Source organism: Lampetra fluviatilis, chromosome 18, assembly GCF_964198595.1.
Source record: "Lampetra fluviatilis chromosome 18, kcLamFluv1.1, whole genome shotgun sequence".
Classification (NCBI taxonomy): Eukaryota; Metazoa; Chordata; class Hyperoartia; order Petromyzontiformes; family Petromyzontidae; genus Lampetra; species Lampetra fluviatilis.
The window spans coordinates 9,999,922-10,020,868 of NC_136292.1; the positions used below are offsets into that span (position 1 = coordinate 9,999,922).

At 45.3% G+C, this 20,947-nt stretch overlaps 1 protein-coding gene across 1 annotated transcript in view; it reads right to left on the reverse strand.

Moving 5' to 3' along the window:
• LOC144937215 (centrosomal protein of 170 kDa-like) overlaps positions 1-20,947 on the reverse strand; it is a 79,001-nt gene that overhangs the window by 18,191 nt on the left and 39,863 nt on the right. Inside the window, 7 exon segments of the mRNA XM_078864570.1 lie at positions 1,247-2,627; positions 2,629-2,996; positions 6,187-6,328; positions 8,677-8,856; positions 10,364-10,981; positions 13,641-13,753; positions 14,429-15,112. Coding sequence (XP_078720696.1) covers positions 1,247-2,627; positions 2,629-2,996; positions 6,187-6,328; positions 8,677-8,856; positions 10,364-10,981; positions 13,641-13,753; positions 14,429-15,112 — 3,486 coding nt within the window.

Sequence of the window (20,947 nt, forward strand, 5' to 3'; positions counted from 1 at the left end):
TTTATGTTTTACATTTGAAAGGGGTGACATCTAGTCATAGCTTGATATATTGTTGAGTTATATCAGGCCTTAAATAAGAATATAACCATAATTTATCATGAGACTGCATTATGTTAATGCACTATCCACACTACTCTTTGGCAAATGTTGTGCAAGTCAAAGACAGAAATTTTATGGGCAGGATATTTTACGGTGCTACTTATAACAAGATAATAATGTCGTGTCATTTTTCTTTTTTTAAACTTGCCAGAATGGAGGACTGCAAAATAAACCTCAAATGTTTACCTACCCCTGCAGTGCTCTGCCACATGATTACCCATACACTGCTAAGCCACAAACGTAGACAGATGCTACGATATGCACTGCATGAATTCAGAGGGCGTCAAGAATCGACACCTGGAAAGACTGCAGCTTCGAAAAATGCAGTTGGAATCCTGTGGTTAAAAAATAAACTAAGTGGATAGCAAACGTGTAGGTGCATGACAATCACCACGTTTCCTGCCCATACAGGCAACCTGCTCGATTTTCGGTTAAGCCAGTATAATTCAACCTGAACCATGTCCCACACACCAATGCACGGGCAGGGTTGATTTCACAGACATTAACCAGTTCTGATTCAAGAACAGGGTTCTAAAAGCCCTGAATGCCAGGTGTGGTGGATGCCATTTTGCTAATTTACTTTAAACATAATTATCAATCTAAAACCTCGTGTGGGAATTGAACTGATTTGAGGTATCTATTAGATGGTAGTGGTGAATGTTATCTCTTTTCTGTCGATTTTCTCTGGACCCACTAGATTTCTACAACATGTATAGCATTGGCCAAACATCCCCGATACAGGACTCTCCTAGAAAATTCATCTTGGGTAAATAATTAGCATTGTTATTTATTCATAATGTGCCTACTTAACTTGGTTGGTGTTACCTGCTTTAATTTATTTTGCAAGTCTAGAGTAATACAATTGTTGGACCACTTGAGATTGAGAATCACTGATGATTAAAATTGTCATTATACTGCTTGGCCAATTTATTTTTGCTTTATAAAACTATAAAAAAATAAGTGTCTACTTTGTGCCTTCAGAGGCCGCCTCGTGGCCTCAATGGTGGGGGTGACCTTACATGGACGATAGCAATGATCATCTACCATATCCACCCCAAAGTCAGCTCACCAAGCGATCGCGTAGTTACGTCAATGACGGCAAGAATGAATCGCAGTTGGGATGAGGGCCGTTGACACCGGCACTCACCTGTGGCGGAGCCTCGGTTGACACTGCTCGACCGCGACTTGCCCTGGTCGAAGCCGCGCGACAGACTCTGCGAGCGCGACACCGACCCCGCCGACTTTGGCTCGCGGAAGGACTTGCTCCGAGCAGCACCCGGCGCCGTCGCCGCACCACCGCTTCCTCCACCCGCGGCCCCCGTCGAGCCCTTGCCGCCGGCAACCGACGCGCGCCCGCCACTACGCGACGCTGCCAAGCTCTCCGCGTCGGTGCTGCGCGCGGTGAACGAGCCCGTCCTCCGCCGCGGCTGAGCCAGGATGTCCAGCCGAGACGGCGGTCGCTTGGAGGTGGACGCCTGCTGCTTGTTGCTCGTCTCCACCTCGGCCTGGGCGTCGTTGTCGGACGCGTCCCCGAGCCGCGCGCGACGCAGGATCGAAGCCCGAGTGGGTCTCGGCTTGGAGATGGTTGTGCTCGAACCAGGCGATGGCCGTTGGCTCCGGTCTTCCCGTCCGGCCGACGACTTTGCGTGGCTCTGATCGTACGGCTCTGCGATCCCCGATCGCGAAAGTCTCAGGTCCTCATCGTCGTCGTCATCTGCACCTTCGCCGGTGGCGAGCAGAGCAGCCTTGATGCCCTTCTGCAGCTGCTTGCTGTAGCTAGGCTCGGAGCGCCTTCCCTTGTGCTTCAGATCACCCGCTGTCATTGCCACCGCCTTGGCCTGTGGGTCGGCGGATGCGGTGCCCATTACGACCGCCTTCTCCCTGTGCAGGCTACTGTAGCTCCTGCGCCTGTGCAGCGGCTTCTGCTCACCGTGGCTGCTGCTGTTGCTGTCTGCGACGAGGCTGGCTGACGTGCCGCTGCTGGCCGTGTCGGCGTCCGACTCGAGCGAGGCCGGTGACGTCTGATTACTACCCTGGGGGTCGTCGGCCCGGCCGTGCCTCCCGCGGCCACGGGCCTTGTCTTCCTGGTAACCTCTGTGGAGCTTGGCCTCCAGCGAGTGCAGCGCAGCCTCCGTGTCCTTGAGCAGGTAGGCCGTGTCCGACACGGCCCCGGGGCTCTTCGCGCCTTTGGGGCCGGGGCCTCCGTTGATTTGCGGGATCTCGTCGAGCGGCACTTCGCTGCTGGGCCGCTCCTTGGTGAAGCTGCCCTTCCTCTGCAGAGGTCTGTGCTTCTCGTGTGCGAAATCATCCTCGTCCTGTGGCCCTGGAGGTGCCGGCTCAGGGGTGTTCCTCCTCCCCCTGGACTTGACGCGCGCCAGGGACGCGTTCAGCCTCGCGCCGAGCGGCTCTTCGCCGACGCTGGGGGTGCGGTTGTGGGTGTGCGCGCGCGGCCCTTCCGCCGCGCCGTCAAAGTCCGCCGAGCTGCCGGGCGCGATGCTGCTCACCGTCCAGGAGCCCGCCGAGTCCCCCCCCGCGCTCACGCCCTTTGACGCCGGCGTACTTGTGCGCGGATTCCGCGGGGCTCTCGCCGTAGGAGGGAGCTCCGTCGGCCCTCTGCGCGTGCGACGAGGGCCTCGTGTCGTCGATGACGACGGCGGCGGCGGCGCTCTTGGCGGAGGCGCGCGCGCGTTTCGAGCCGTCGGGTGCATCGCGTTTGTCCAGCACCACCACGTCGGAGGTGGTGAAGTCTCGACGAAGGTCCGGAGACTTGGAGCTGGGCCGCTCGGGAGCCTGCGGAAGAGTGCGATGTCTCCTCCCGACGCCGGACACGCTCAGGGCCACGTCCGAGGTCAGCGAAACGGAGCTGTTTGAGTAGGCAGACTCGCTGACGTCACCATCTGACACAGAAGGCGCAGGCAACAACAACAAATGTCAATATAATAAACCTGCATTTGAACTAATGATAGGAAAAAAACTGTCCGTTTAGCACCGCCACCCCTAAAAAGTTAAGAAATTATAGAATAACAACTAAACAAGACGTGGGCTACATGGTTTGGCAGTAGAGGGTATTGCAGCAAAATCAATTGTTGTACTATACAGGTAGTCCCCGAGATATTTCGATATTACGGTGGCGATAGCGATATGACAAAATTGTCATCAACAACCTAACATCGTTCAAGTATGCAGACGATGGACAGAATCTTGGTGAGTACAGTACATGATATGTTACGATACGTTCGATGCATGTATGATACGTAGCTTTAGCGATTTCATTTTAAGGTTACCACGATACGATACGTTCAATGCATGTTACAAGATTTTATAGCAGATAGGATTGTTTCCTGAAAAAACTTTCTATTAAATTGCAGTTCATAGAGGCAGGCTAAGAATTTACCTTGTTTTTTTTACTTTACATTATACTGTGCAATACAGTATTGTACTTAATAAATACATACAGTATATAGTTTATACAGTACGGTACTGTAAATTGCTCTGTTTTGCTAAATTATCACCATTCTTTAAGACTCCTGGGTAGGCTAGGCCATCTTCGACTTACGATATTTTCGACTTCCGATGGGGTCGTCGTAACGCATCTCCATCGTAAGCAGAGGACTCATAATCAACGTTTTTGGGTTTAGATCGCGTTATTTATAAATGTGTCGTAACCCTCCACCACCTGACACGGCCAATCAGTAAAAAAGTGTCGTCACGTTGACAAAAGACAAATAGTTCACTGCTTTAGCCAATCGGTGTGTTGAAGCGTGAAACCACAACATTTACAATTTTTGAGTAGCACGACGTTTCGCTGGTAATTGCATCCAGCATCATCGGGCAATTCGCCAGAATGGTGAGGCTCTGCTCTGTCTCCCGTTCTTATGTAGAGCAGCAGCAGGGTAGAGGACTACTTGTATTCCATGCTCTCATGCCTATGCTTCCTGACTTCATGAACCCGCGCTGACCATGTCTGGTCAAACAACCCTGGTGACCAGCTTGGTGTGGGGGGGCACTCATCCAGCAGTAGCCTGATCAAAGGGCTATACGTCCACGCAAATAAATCAACCTACTGGCCTTTCGGACCAATATTTTCCAGCGGCATTTAATAAGTCAGGGTCTCATCAGTCGTGTACCTCGTGGTAAACAAATGCTGCTGGGTTGTTTGGTGTTATAGGCAAGAGCCCTCCAATCACATGGTGGGAACGCTTTCAGCCCAGTACAGACAAACTGTATGAAATTTATATAAAACAAGAATTTCTGGCAATACAACAAGTGGTAAGATGATCAAACGGGCATGAAAATGTTCAAAAGGCCAAAACGAAGGCTGTCTCTGGTGTAGGCCAATCAGTTTCAAAGACAATGCATATATTATCAAAGCATGTTTGTTTGCATATTCACCACAAGTTTGTGTGGTTAACGCAGACTTGATTCCTTCCAAAAATATATCAATTTGGTGATTGAACATTTTAACACCTGTTATATTTTCATACCTTGAATACTGGCAAAAAGGTCCCATGATATGTGTGAAATGTGTTATTGTCTTGGAAGGATGTGGGGTAATAAAGCACTAAATAAATTAACACGCATGGGTCTGTTTCATCACCAATACCAAAAAAACCATGAGAGTTCAAAACTGATGCCAGTTTCGAACAATTGAGTTTTGAAGCCAAAATTTGTCTGAGCGTTTGCCCTGCTGAAACAAATACTGCTGGAAAACACTTTTCCAGAAAGCCCAAGTCCTCGGAGACTTGTGTCTGTGCCGCATGTGTGCGTGTAAACACAAGGCATGCACAGCCACTCAGTGAAATGGAAGCCTGGTTTGTAAGTTGAAGATAATGCATCTTAGAAAACGTATGTGTTTTGTCAACACCAGACAACCTCTGTGTCGAAATGAATAAACATTAGGTTAAAGCTGCTGGAACAAGCCAACCGGATGTAAAACCTGGCATATATATATAAAATGGCATTGATGGCAGACTTCATGAACTACAGCGAACCCTCCATCACCCAAGGGCCAAATTATTTGAGTTGTGAACTAAATGTTGGGAAATAAACAAGTGCATGCGTAAAGGTGTCTGATATTTTTAAATCCTTTATATTAAGTTCACTTGCTTGCTTGCCCGCTTACGACCGTGCAAATCTTTCGGTCGTTTTTTAACCCACTTCCCGTGATTCAATCGAGCTGACATTTTGCACACAGACTCGTTGTGCGTGACAATTTCTTTTCGTGAAATTTTTTTTCCAAAATTTTACACTTTTTAGGTAAAAAAAAATTATATTTAATTACCAATTGCTTAATGGTGGCAGGCAATCATCTGACCCATAGGTGGCAGCCATCTCAAGCCAGAGGACGAGAGGACTCTAGCCGCCCGTTTCAAAGACCAATGTGGGCTGGGTTGTGGCCCATTGAACACGCATATAAAGGATATATAGTGAAAAACTTTGTTTTTACGGGTTAATTTTTTAAAAAGTATGGTTAGCTGCTCCTTACCCGTCGCGGGCCTATGACTCAGGGCCCACTTAGCCACACACACGCGTCTGCAAGTGGACCGATTACTTTATAAACCCACAGAGAACAGACGACACTCTACTAGGTATTCACCCCTTCGATGAGCAGGGTCGGCTACATATGGTGCAAAAGAAGTTCACCATACATACAAACCCCTCATTCTTTGTCGGTAAACGATAAACATATTTGTACGTGCTTCAGCCGCACCGAACCTCACAAAAACAATATTCAGGGCCTACCTTGGCTCCTCCCACCCTCAACCAGTATATATACAAGGACTGTTTTCTTGGAATTTCTCTTACTTGATACAGCTATCGTGCTGTGACGGTTCCACCTGAAGACGGAAGCTTGTGTTGTCTTTGAAACGTCGTGATTTTTATTTTACTTTAATTAATTTTAGTTTAAATTTTTGACCTACGTGACTTTACCGAAAAAACCCAAGAATATATTTGTACGGCACATGCACGCGTTATCCACGTTTTTCTTTTGCCCAGGCCACCCCTCCACCCACACCTCTCTCCCCCCATACCTCTCTCCCCCCCACAACATCACCCTTGGATAGTGGGGGAGTTGGCCATACTGACCACGGTCTCCGGCAGTGGCGGGCAGGCTGCGCTCACGGGAAACCTCTGGTGCCTCGGGTTGGTCAGTGGCATGGGTGGCGGCCAGGCTGGCCCAGCGAGACACCCAGCGAGGGCTCCCAGCAGACATAGGCGCTTGCACTGCCTGCAGTCGCACATTCACGAGAACGCCGGTCGCACAACGTCCGTGTATTGCGAGTCAAGTGACACATCAATTAATGAATTTATATTTGACTCGCCAATATCACCCTCCACACTCGTATCAAATAGTAAGCTCACAGTTGCATGCATACAAATGTTTCATATTCGTATACGTTCCAAGTAATAGGTTCCTGCAATCCCTACTGCCACTATAGGTGCTACCATTCATCGCCAAGTAACAAAAAAAAACCCAATCGTTTCTTGAATTCCAACCCTGAATCTTGACAATTTGTTTCATAACTGAAAGGGAGAATTATTACACCCCTACTATTAATATATATATAATATGGCAGAATTTAAAACAGGAACTTTTCAGTCTTTATATTATATTTCAGGATAGTACATGGAGATGTTAAGCCAATTCCAATGATCAGTATTTTGCCTTTTTTGAGCCATTCAAACTGAGCATACTAATGCACACCTAACATGTGTAAAATAGAGAACACATTGACAAAAATCCATTGTAACTGATCAAAGTGGCCAGAGTCAACAATATATGCAAGGATTTGCAATACTACACAATTTGGGTTTATTATAGTATCTACATTACACCTCAAGGTACAGTATTGAAAGTGAGCAGTGCATCATAAGGATGAAAATGGGTATTTATATTTATAAAGCAAGGTGCAATTTCGCGAAAAATGTTTTGCTCGCTGTGACTATTTCCACACAAAAAAAATCCACTATAAGCCATGGGGCAAAAAGCGGAACTGAATAATTCAATAAAGTTCAGTCAAAGGTGACAGTAGAAATTACATTTTCACTTCCATGCTGTAACCACTCGGCAAAGCCAGACGCCTTAACAGAAAGGAAAAAGCAAGGCGTGGAAACACGTCGAGAAACACCGACATATAAAAAGTTGTCATGCGTTGTGTTTACAACAACAGCCCAAAGGTGACATTAAGTGGTGTGACGATGTTGTAGTTTGCTCTATCACGCCCAAACCAGGCACCCAATAATGCATGCCGTTATCTGCTCGGCGAGGGCTGTGTGCGTGGCGATAAGAAAAATGTATCTCATTTTCACGAATCAATTTGTTATTTCTTCTCGGTACTCTCCATTTATTGACAAGGACGTTGAATGAAAAACATTGCTAATTACGTTTATCAAAGTGCATTTAAAAAAACAATACACCCATGTAATTATGCAGAACACCTTAAACAATATTATGACAAAGTGGTGTTTTTAACCGTGGCTATCCTAAAATACATTTGTTGTAAAAGTAAAAAAAAGTTATTCCGAGTGTCTCCATGCTTTTACATTGGGGTAGAACGTGACTCCGTCACTGACCCTGAATCAGTGGTGGAAATTCCACATTCCTATAACAGAGGCCAGCCTACTCATAGGACGAGCATTTATTTACATGTATTAATGATGTTATTATCCCGTCACAAAATACAACAAATGTCTTCCTCATTGTAAATTACACATCTCGTAGAAATTTGGTGAAAGGTCAAATGTCCTTTACCTACCCAGGAAAACCTGAGTCTCAATACTGCTTTTCAGTAGGGTCCTGCATTGGGATGTTTGTCCAATTCCAGTAATGAGTGGTTAGAATGTGGAAGAAAGCCAGAGTACCCAGAGACAATCTACACGTAAGGAGCAACATTCAGAGCTCCGCACAGTTAGGCTCAAGACTCCAATGCTGGACTGTTAGCTCCTGGCCACCTCGTAGCCCAAGAATACAGCACCTGGTACAGTAAAACCTTGGATTGCGAGTAACTTGGTCTGCGAGTGTTTTGCAAGACGAGGAAGTTTTTTAAGTAAATATTAATTTGATAAACGAGCGAGGTCTTGCAATACGAGTAGCACGTGTATACGCTTTGTCTGCCGAGCGTCACGTGATCACAACTGATATACGAGTGCTTTGGATTACAAACACGTTTCCGGAACGAATTATGCTCGCAATCCAAGGTTTTACTACTGTATTCCCATGCGGTCTCCCATACAAGTATGAATCAGATTCAACTCTAATTGCTTCCAAGATATTAACTATTTGTGGTCACTAAGGGTAACTCGGGCATACTGTATGGTGAACTTTTTTTGCACCGTACATAGCCAACCATCCTTATCAATGACGAGTGATATCTTAACATATACTGGGCACACAACCCCCATTTACGAAACCGCAAATATGGTCAAAAAAATCCCCACGATCAACATGGTATTGGGAAGTCTTCATCCAGAAGCGTAATGTCTAGGAGAATTATAAATGATAAAAACATTTAAAGTACATTTTTAAATGTGGACTTTATTGCAGGCCAACATCGTTTGGGTGTGCGCTGCCTTTACCGAGCCACCACCCGGGAAGTTCAAGGACTCCTCGCCGCTGAAGGACTGGCTCTTGGAGTGCAGCATCTTGCGGACCTGACGTTCAGTCGCCGTGGGCGGTGGCGGAGGCGGCGTCTGGGACGTGGGTCGTGCCGGCGGGGCCGCTCCCGGGTACTCGTGCGGGTCGGACACGCCAAACACCTGCTCGGGGACAAGGTAGGGAAGGGGGTGGGGGGAGGCAGGGCAAAGCATTGGGAATATTGCGCGAGTAGAAAAAGTTGTGGGATGGCAGAGGAACAGGTAGGCACGTACGTACATATATGTTGAACTTCTTTCGCACAATATGTAGCCAACTGTGCAAATCGGAGTGAATGCTCAAAATATTTAAGTGTGTTGTCGTTAAGGTCACCCCCTCCTGGTGTTTTTTTGTTTGCTGTTAAACTGAAGCACTGCAAGTTTAAAGATAATCTCTCGACATTCAACAGAGTTGAAAACATGCAATACAGTCACAGCATATGAATTCATAATATAGAGGCATAGATGCAGAGAAAAAGAGGTGATCCTGACAAACATCGAATGACATTATGATATATCTTGCTACTGGCAAAGGAGGTCTCATAATGTAAATGCTTACCCCGAGCTCTCAATACTCTGATGGTGCGTTGTCTTTGAGTTGTGTGCCTTTTGGCGTCATCTGGTCCAACACCATGTGAGACTGGGCTCTAAGAAAAGCTGTCTCAGGTGTGGACCAATCAATTTCAAGGACAGTGCATACATTATCAGAGTTGTCTTTTTGTTTGCATTTTGACCGCAAGTGTTGTGGTTAATGCAAACATGATCCCTTGTATAAAGGTGTCAGTTTTGTTGCCAGGTAAAAAGGTAAAAACCTATTACTATATCGAATGACATTCTAAGCTGTTTACTTTTACACCAAAACTAACAAGTTGAGAGGAGGGCCTGTAAATTTCACTTGTCCACATGCATTTTGAGTGGCACTGTAGAGTGTACATCGCCAAGCGTGCTAAATCGGGAGGCGAGGCGCACGTGGGGGACAAGGAGGTGCTCGTGCATGCAGCGTAGAGAGGTGGAAGAGATAATACGATTGGCAACAAGAAGTGCCGTCGCAATTTATTTCACGGCAAATAGCAAGTTTTTATAAAAGATACAAAAAAAACACTTGAAACTACTGTGGTGATGACTCGTGATGACAACGATGATGATGCTTGATGATGATGCTTGATGATGACTTCATGCATCCTTGTTACTTCGAGCTGGCAGCACAAACTGAGCTTTAGCCTCGCTGTTAATCAGTGATTTTTAGTGCAAATAAGCATTGAGGCGGTGCGCTCATGTCCTGATTACAACATCCATATGAAGCCAGTGGTGGAAATTCCATGTTGCTATGGTTGGGGCGGGTCTATCCGTAAGACAACCACTGTTACCTACCCCACAAGTGGACCTCTTTCTATCGACTCCAGAGGGCTGATGGGCTGAGGTAATCCAGAAGTAGAATTTAAACTTGCAACCTCAAGATTGCAAGTCGCTCACTACCGCTGAGCTACCTCGCCAGAATAGATCAATCAATTCTACACAATAACCTCAATTAGGGGATCGTTTAGGCTTTCGCAATCAGCTTTTACGCGTGTAAAGCACTGCACGGCAGTTGACAGCCTAATCAAGGGAATGAATGACCCAGCCGCGGCATCACCTGGTCGATCATGCTGCGAGCTCTCTCCTCCTCCTTGTTCTTCAGCTCGCTCTCGATGGTGTACGTGCCGGCGTCGCTGTGGTTGTCCTCCTCGCCCCTGACCGCGTCTTCCCCGCGGTTGCCACCGCTTTGGACATCGTCGACATCGTCGTCGTCGTCGCGGCTTCCCGAGTTTGCCCGCGTACCGTCACCGTGACGGACATCGACACTGTAACCAGCCGTGTCGTTGTTGCGTTCTGCGCCGCCACTGCCGCCACTGCCGCCACTGCCACCGTCACCACCGGTAACTTCCTTCTTTAGCTGCTGGAAGTCGAGCGATACTTTGGGGCGCCGCCCCATGCTGCTGTATGCCCGGTGCGACCCAGCGCGGGAGAAGTACTGAGGCTGCTGCTGCGGCTGCTGCTGCTGCTGCGGGGGCGGTGCAGGCGGCAGCTGATTCTGGTGCAGTGGATGAGGCAGCGTCTTGGTTGTGGTGCGCGCGCCCCTGGCTGCCAGGCCTGGAGAGGATGAGCGGTCGGGCTGGCTGCTCGATGAGAAGGGCATCCCGTCACGGTGCGTGAAAGACGAGGAGCGCTTCTTGCGAGGGTGGTCTTCATCAAAGAACTCGATGGTGAAGGCCTGGGGGGAGTGGGAAGGGAATGGCAGCACAGTAAATATCGTTCGCCATCAAAATTGCAGCTCTGAGTTATACTACAACATTAGGCGGCCGAGATAGATACGTTGGCAGAAAAGCAGTTTTTGCCAATAATTATTGATGGATAGAGGCCCCAATGGCTGCTATATTTTTCAAAATTAACAGATTTTTTTACAGTGAAAATCTGCAGAATCTGCAAACACATGAATGAAGCTCGAAGAATACTCTTTGGTTCTTTCGGTAAAGTCACGTCGATAAAAAAAAAAATCACGACGTTTCTGAGGCAACACAAGCTTCCGTCATCAGGTGGAACAGCCACAGCAAAATGTACTATTTTTCACCTACGTGACTTTACCGAAAGAACCAAAGAGTATGGATCCTTGCAGTCACGAAAACTTCAAATCTAGAAGCTCAAAGTATTTGCCATTCAATCTGTACCATACCACCCAGATCCTCATTTGTTTCTACCGCTTAACAGTAGCGACTGCTCTGTTTGGCAGCAACAAAAAAATGTATCACGTGGAAAATTCATTTTCAAGTATTGCATTGTACGCTGACGGAACAAAAAAATCTGGTTCCATCAAAGGTAGTTGGTGAATGTAAAATATACAGACGATACGTTCAATAGAAATCAACTTTACTCTTTTGATATCGCCGAAATCGTGATGGTATAAGAGCATTAAATTAAGATATTAGTGCGGATAATGCCCCATGGTGTCGTCGCAAATGTGCTGCATGTATAATAAATACATTAACGTAAATGAAACGCTGATAAATTATACCAATGGAGGTAAGTTGTGTAACTCGAGGAAGTTCATGTTAGATCAGAGCAGAACTGGCAATACTGAGATCCTGGGTTTGAATCCTGGCAGCAACCCCCATTGAAAACATTAAATTTGGGTTTTCACTTAATGTAGCCCTTACCAGTTATGAGAATTAAGCATTCCAGTTTCATTGTGAATGTGACTCAAGCAGAGTTGATGAAGAGGCCTACTGAAGTGACAAGTAGTTCTGCAAAGTGATCATCCTTGACTGTTCTCCGACAGGGTGGTACACTGGCACCTGTTCGTCTTGCGATGCGATGCCGATAGCACAATCGTAATAAAATTGTTTACGACATAAAATTAAAGCGTGATATCACCCACAAGCCATGTAGTCCATGAGCCCAGACCAGATACTTAACTTACACGTACGTCATCGGAAAGGAATCAGAAGAAAAGCTAAAGAAAAGCTAAAATAATATAACTTTATCCAACCAGAAGACGTACCGAGGCTCCCACAAGGACATGCGGGAGGTCGTGCAGCACAGTTTGGCACCAGCTATCATAGAGTGCGGTCGTGTCGCTACAGTTCTCTGCGGTGAGTACAGTATCTTTACAAACAACAGGGCTATGTCTCTAAATAAAATGAACGCTAACCACTTGCGCGTTCCGAGATTGAGCGATGAACGGGACACCCACCCTGCAGCTTGCGTGCATCTCGGAACGGGAAAGGGTTAACTTCTTCTTGGTTCTTTCGGTAAAGTCACGTAGAAGGGAAGTAATAAAATAATTAAAATAAAACCTAATAAAATAATTCTCACGACGTTTCGGCCACAACGCAAGCAGCCGTCCTCAGGTGAAGAATGGTGTTTCATTCTTTACCTGCCACAACGCAAGCAGCCGTCCTCAGATGAAGAATGGTGTTTCATTCTTCACCTGAGGACGGCTGCTTGCGTTGTGGCCGAAACGTCGTGAGAATTGTATTTAATTGTTTTATTTTTATTATTTTATTATTTCCCTTCTACGTGACTTTACCGAAAGAACCAAGAAGATGAATCCCTGCAGTCACGAAAGCTTTAAATCGAAAGGGTTAACTTGTCGGTCCCACCTGAGGTGGCATGACTTTGAGGTACAGAGGAGTGAGGCATGATGGGATCGCGGTAAATTGGAAGGGGAAATGGGGAGAGGGGTGGGGTGCGATGTCCCTCGCCTCCAAAAACCCTCTCTGCACCCTATTGGGCGCTGCGGGTACATTGCTACAGTTGGCAATACCACATGAGTCCAACGGACGGGGACACCGATCTCAAAAACTTTAGCAATTCCAATTAATCAATATCAGAAGCAGAATCATGATTTATCTTGGAGGAATCCCATGAGCTATGAACATTTTTTTCACATATGTCCAGATATGTGGTCAATATCAATAAATGATGTGATAACCATTTAAAACGAGTTTTTGAGGAATTCACTCTTATTAGTCAAACAAATACATTACTAACGATCTTGATTTGAAGCTTTCGTGACTGCAGGAATCCATAGGCTTTGGTTCTTTCGGTAAAGTCACGTAGGTAGAAAAATAAAATAAATCACGACGTTTCGGGCGCAACACAAGCGTCCGTCATCAGGTGGGAAAGCATGGTCTGACCCTTGGGCTACACCCATTTCAAACCTTTTAAAACAGTCTGCATCAGCAGCAGACCATGCTTTCCCAACTGATGACGGATACTTGTGTTGCGCCCGAAACATCGTGATCTATTTTATTTTATACCTACGTGACTTTACCGAAAGAACCAAAAAGTATGCATTACTAACGTTTATATTTCCTTAAGTGGTACCGATTTCTGCTCCGGCCCATGGCTGAATGAGAGACATTCGAATGTACCTTAGGGCCCGGTGGGGCATCAGCCACGGGACTCGTCTTAGCCGACGGCTGCTTTGGGTCACTCTCTGCGTCTGCCTCGTCATCGCTTCTCGTTCCATCCCTGTGCTTGCTGCCTGCAGGTCCAGCAACACGCGCACCCACGCAAGGTTGTTTTAGACAAATACACACAGGAGCCAGCACAGCGACGAGTAACGAGCGTAACAACAAAAGCCACCGGCTTCACGGTGTTAATTAAAAAGTAATTATAAACACGACATGACAGCACACGATGTTTTCATGAAATGTATATCCTTCTAATTGTATTGAATGTTTAAAATGTTGTAAAATGGAAACATTTCAGGAAAGAATAATAAATACATTTTCAACTTTTTTTTACATTATTAATGTATGCAGCTAAAATTAAATCAACGTTTTGTTAAATTATAAGACTACCTTGGCTGAAAACCAGTGAATATCACGGTTCCAAACTACTCTCCAATCCGTACAAATATAGGCACTTTAACAAATCCAAACCACAGACTCTTGTTTAAATATTTCTAAAAGTGTCCATTATTTCTGACTAGACATTGTCCCACATTTGCTTTACAGGAGAGATCACTTGATGTAATTAGATTTTAATTGATAATTCAAAAAAAATAATAACAAGCTATGGATACAATTATGAATTCACCGCACTGCCACTCACACTGCAAATGCACACAATCCTTAGCACATACGCATCGGGCGAGCACCCTTACAAGCGCCTACGCAAGCACGTCGGCCACGCCGCCACTGACAACCGTCGTCACCTTTCAGTACTTTGCCGTGCACGGGCACGTCGCTCTTGGTGCTCATCACGTCGTCGCTCGCCAGGTCCTTGCGGATCATGGACACGATGGGCTCCTGCTGCGCCAGCCAATCGTGCACCTTGTTCCTGGCGGTGGCAGTGGCCGCGTCCACTTGCGAGGACGCCGAACGCGACGCGGATGCCGGGCTCGGAGCAGCCGCCGGCTGCTGCTGCTGCTGCTGCTGTTGTTGCGGCTGCTGCTGCGGCTGCTGCTGCTGTTGCGGCTGGCTCGGGGGACCTGGCTTCGGCCTCTGCCGGAGACCGGTATCCGCGGCGAATTTAGCGGCGCGGTCCTTGATCATGACGCGGCCCGGCTTGGCGCTGTCAAACTCGATGGTGAAGGAGGCGTGGCTCTGCACTACGGCCTGCGTCGTTGGGTCCGCTTCGGAAGACGCAACGTCCCGTGTCGGAGCCTCGTGGACAGGCGGGCGCGGTGGCTTCCCTGGCGGTGCCACCTGCTGCTGCTGCTTCTGCTGCTGCTGCAGAACCTGCTGCTGCTGCTGTAGTTGCTGGAAGTCTTTGGTTGGGATTTCAAAGTAGCTAGGCTCTCGTCTTAGGCTGTAAACGGACTCTTCCCTGGAGTCTCTCTGGATGGGGATGGAAAATTTTCCGTTGCTTTCTTCCTGGAGCCTCCGGATTTCCTTAACTGTAGTGCGAGAAGAAGAAATGGCAAGAAACGTTGTGAATTATTGATATATGAGCTTTGGCTCCCAAGGCAAAGAGGCCAACTGGCTGTCAAAGTTGACTGCTCATTGTGTACTCCATTGTGTCCCCGCAAATTTATGCGAACGGCTGAGCAAATGCATCTTACTCAAAGCGGTGCACAAATAAAAATGCGGACGTTAATATAGTCCACCTCGGAATGCTGCAAGGCTGAAGAATGCAATTCCTGCGTCGTGGCCCCGCTTGTGGCCGTTACCACTCTAAATGCATCTCATACAGTAAGAAAGCCTGCGATTACAAAGGGTTATCTCGGGACCACTTCCCTTTAATGTGCCCCCCCTCCACTCGCGTAGCAAAAGAGCGAGAGGCAGCCTGTGATTGACCATTAGGATCAGACCCGTTGCTACGCAACAGCTGCGGAATATTACAGATAATGGACTTCCATTTATTCGCCGCCGCCTCCTCCTCCTCGAGACACTGCACTGTGGAATTAAATGTGAGCGAGGCACTCGTGCCTTACAGTGGCCGAGTGAAAAAGCGGCGCGTTATTAATTATAAATAGCCGTTCTACCAACACGTGGCAAGACTCGGAGAGGCCGGGGCTCAGCCGAGTTAAATGCGAATGCGTAATTGTGACCGCACGGTGCGTCTAATAACAGTGATCAGGCCGTACATGTGACGCTCGTGTCAAGGTGCCCGTGGGTTAAGAGGCACATTTTTGCTCCATGAGCTTTTCTTAAGCGTGTCACGGCAGGGTGAAGGGGTGGTAACATAACGCTTAAATAGGTTAGATGGTATATGGACTCGACTGTTATACAATTGCTGTGTGAATATACATTGTATTGTGTGAATTAAATTGACAAGGAAACAGCATTTATCAATGCAGAAATGTGTTAAATTGCAGTACATTTTTATAGTCAGAAAACACAAATCCTTTAAGGAACTTAAAAAAACTACCATAAAATAATATTTATCTCTGGATGTTCCTTCATAAGATACATGGAATGGATGAGCCCTAACCTAATTATGAATTATAAAGGACCTGCTATGAAATGAAATCAATTAATATCGATTCTGAGGTTCACAACACGACTCGTGTGAAAGAAACAGTTTTTCTATTTTGTATCATTTATGTTGTATGTCATGGGTTCACGTTATACAGCAGACACTACCGTTCAACGCAATGTAAGGCAAAATAAAACTGTTAAAACTAATAAAATGTTTAAAAAATGTTTTACCAGGTAAGGCCCACTGAGTAATACAGCTCTTTTCGAGAAGTGACCTGGCCACAAATGATAGCTCAATTAAGTGGCTTATGTGGAAATGTATAGCAGCCAAAATATCATGAATGCATGATGTTGATTCTAAATGTGGAGGGGAAAAACTGGAGAAAAATCCACGCAACCACGGGGAGAAAATGAAAACTCCAAATATACAGGTGCCAGGATTGAGATGTTCATTAAGTAATGTATTCTTTTCACTAATTGGTAACATTAATCTAATCCCTGGGGTGGGGGAAGTTCGGTTAAATGCTCGACCCCTTCTGAACACGATAGTGTAAAACATGTCGACAAGAATACTGCTGATCAAGCACCAGTCTAACACCACAACCAGTATTGTTCACATTGGATTGGCTCGAAATAGTCAGTTTCAACATCTGCACCTTCGATTTATTTATTTTCACTCCACCTGGACAACCATAACGTTGTTTCATTGTCCTTAAACATTTTTCACGTAGCAAATACTCACTCTCGATTAGTGTGTTTGCGTCTTTATAGTTAATCATGTCTCAGCAATAATTCCTACAGCACAGTCTAAGAGGCAAACTTATTTTCTCAGCGGTGCCATGTGAACAGGACTGTACTCGGAAGATGACAGTACTCGGAAAGCATGCTTCACAAATATCGCTTCAACCAATCATCCAAATGGCCCCAACAACCACTTAGCGCCCAACAAATGATTTGATTTATTTGGCCGCTCTGCATTGAACAACCGCTTCATTACACATTGATGAATCTATGCATCGTTACACGGCTACTAGCCATCCAATACGGCACGTCTAATCTACGTCGGTTCTCTGGTCCATGCATTTCTGTCAGTCCCGGCATAATTACAAACCTGTACCTCTTCGTGCTTCTTTGCACATTTCTATCATGCTGTAACACATTCCTGCGGAGGGAGCTGGTAGGAACGTTGGGTTGCTCGGTCAATGGCCAGGGTCAACGGCGGCGTGGTGTATTCCGCAAATATGCCCGACTGTGAGGGCGGGCACAAGCCGGCGTGAGTAGGTTAAACGTTGAGTTTTACAAGGGCACCACAGGGTGATCAGCCCCTCCCCTCCCCACCCAGCCCCACCCCTCCCACCCCCCACCCAGCCCCACCCTCCCCACCCAGCCCCTCCCCACCCAGCCCCTCCCCACCCTCACCTCTCCACCCGGCCCCACCCATTTTTGTGTGCACGACGAACGGACACAATAATCCCGTGGGCTGATGTAACCAGGAGGTTCCTACCAGTATTAGTACGAATCAACAATAATTGTTGGCGTCAAGAGGTTGCGGCAAGTGTGACCCAAAAAAAATCCTAAGCACCTGCATGAAGCAATACGCCAAACAAAAGAATGTACATTTGCACTGGTGGTAGATTAAGCATGCAGAGGCATGCCACCCACTGCAAGAATACCTCAAAGCCGTCAACTTGCCGTGTCTGCCTCGCGACTACAATGCCCTTTCATACAGTGAGCATCTCAAAAGGCTTTCTCCATGTGCGTGTGTACATACTACGGTGCCACTCAAATTGCATATATGGAAAGTGACGATTCAGTTTAACCCTTCTCTTAAACCTCTTAGTTTTGGTGTAAAAATCAACAGCTTAGAATGTCATTCTAGTCTGATCATTTTGTTTACGTTTGTCAGGATCACCTCGTATTCTCTGCATCTATGCCTCTATATTTTGAATCTATATGCTGTGACTGTAATGCACGCTTTCAATACTGTTGAGCAACCGGTAAATATTGAGAGATTCTCCTAAAACTCGCAGTGCTTCGGTTTAAAAAGCAAACAAAAAAACACCAGGAGGGGGTGACCTTGACAACACCACACATTTTGTGGGCGTTCTCCCTCCGATTTGCACACACGGTGCGAAAGAAGTTCAGCATACATACATACATGCACATCTAAGTTGCAGTAAGCTATTTATAAACAATATTTCACCGTGACAACCAAACAAATACATACAAGTAACAACCACTAATGTTGAATTATGGATGTCAAAATGCACGCCTTTCGTATAAACCTATTTTTGCCTCCAAAGTACTTCTCTGTCTTTGAACAAGACGAGCATAAAAATAGATGGAATTCAGAAAGCTCCTTATCTGTCTGATGTTTGTAGGCAAACGGTTAATGAGAGTATTAGTTAGTGCCTATTAGTTTTATATAAATAAATACTGCAAGCAAGGATGTTCATACAGCTCAACACATTTCATGGGCAACTTATCATCAATTTGATTACAAGAAGCATGTTAGCTACTCTCATTTGAAGATTCCCTCCCAACCAAATAGAACATTATTATCTCCACTTCCTCCCCAACCAGTTTTACTTTTCCAGTTGGTTTCCTGTCCCAAGGGACCTCAGGGATAAGACTACAGCTAGCGTGCTTGCGATATTACCAATCCAGTCAAGTTGCTCTTCCTAAATTATTGGCAAGTGACGCCTGCCGTGACCTACTTTGCACAGTCGAGCACCGATAATGGTCTACCCGTCACAGTTCACTCAAAAATCTTTTTACTTGTGGGAATATAATCACTCAACATCTTCCAGTCGGTGGAGAATTGTACGGGTTTTGGTGATCCTCTATACAGTACATAGGCTGAGACTAACAAATTGTTACCCTTGAGAATAATAAAACTATGGGTGGGACAATTCACCCAGCCACCAGATAGATTAATTGGTCGTGATTCAGGGTTTCTCATTGATGCAGGGGTGCCGTGAACCCGTGGCATAACAGGACATATCTGAATCTAAAAACATAGCTTCTTACCTTGCGCGTCGAGGCATCTTTATCTTAAGAATTAATTTATGAATTAAGGCATCTATGCATTGTTCTCCATCCCAATGGTTTCATCACAGGTGGCTGCCAGGAATCATACCCGAGGTCTCAGCAACAACAGCCCAACCAGTTTGTGAGCCAAATTATTATTAGTAAAATAGATGATACCTGCATCGGCTTAGACCTGGCTTAATTGAAAAAATATATGTATATATTTAAATGACTGTACAGTATTATCAGGCTTCAGCCATTTACAAACCACAGTGAACACTTCCAAAATGTTGAATGTGTATAAATGTTTCGATTTAAAGCTTTCGTGACTGCAGGGATTCATCTTCTTGGTTCTTTCGGTAAAGTCACGTAGAAGGGAAATAATAAAATAATAAAAATAAAACAATTCTCACGACGTTTCGGCCACAACAAGAACCAAGAATATGTATAAATATGCGTTAATTGCACAAATAAAATATTGTCTTCTTAGCTCACTTCTAGCAATTTAAATGTTTAAATCATTTCATACAAGAGTCATTCCGCTCTACTCATGCTTCAAGGCTTTATGCAAATTGGCTTATGCCATGTGCAACATCAATTTCAGCCAATTAAGCGCCATTCTATTATTAACAGACTCTTGCCAAACGTGATGCTAATTGAATGCCATACCCATCTATTACCATAAGTTATCATCATTATCCCATGTTAGCCTTTGGGCCACCTTAGGAAATAAGTGACACACACTCTTACATCACCTATTTCAAAATAGATTTTCGCAAAGATGTTTTTACTTGCATAATTTATTTAGCTTCCTTTCCCAAATGTCGCGATCATATGATCCTGTTATGTATGCTTTGGATTGGCCCGATTTATTCGTGTCTCTGCTTTAACGACTTTATAATCCTCAAGACATTATTTTTATATTTAGAGTGAAACAATAATGGGGCACTGTGTTATCTTTAGGAAATATTGCAGCTTTAGTCATTTTATACATGCTTCTGCAAATGACTAAAAACCGAAAACTACAAAACATCACATTTTGAAAATGTTTGCTCTCTAGTAATTGTATTTTCAAAGGTGTCCATCAGTGCGCCAAATACACAGCTTAAATGTAATCCACTCAATTCGTTTATAGCAATTAATGAGGTGTGAAAGAAAGCATACTTCTGAAGAGTGACAACGTTTTCGATCAAAGAGTTACAAGTAATTATGAAGAAGTGGGATTATTAAGCTCTCTAGAAATCTTAGTTTTAGGGTTCAAAAGTTCATTGAATATAGTTGCCCAGATTACAGCACTATTCTCAAAACACCATCAATTGAAGATAATTCAAATGTATGCCCCAACAGCATTCCATAATGATGACGTATACCAGATGTACAAATAAATTATTCAACAAATAAATGATTAAATGCATCATGACACTTAAGCAAAATAGTATATCAAAGGTGCAGATCCACGAAGATAATTGGTAAGTTTGGCAGTGGAAGAAAAAGAACAGAAAAGAAAATACGTTTTCTTTTATTCCAAAAGTCCACAACTGGTTACCAAACATGCATTTAAATTGTAATGCACTCAATGAGCTTCATGCAATTAAGAAGTTAATATTGGATTTAATGTGAAATAAAGTAAAAGGGTTACTCAGACTATCATGCTTGGGGCACTATTTCAATACAGAATTTAAAGCCATACCGCCTGAAACTATTCCGAACAATTCTTCGTGAACATATTCTTGGATCTCTCGGTAAAGTCACGTAGAAGGGAAATAATAAAGTAATAAAAA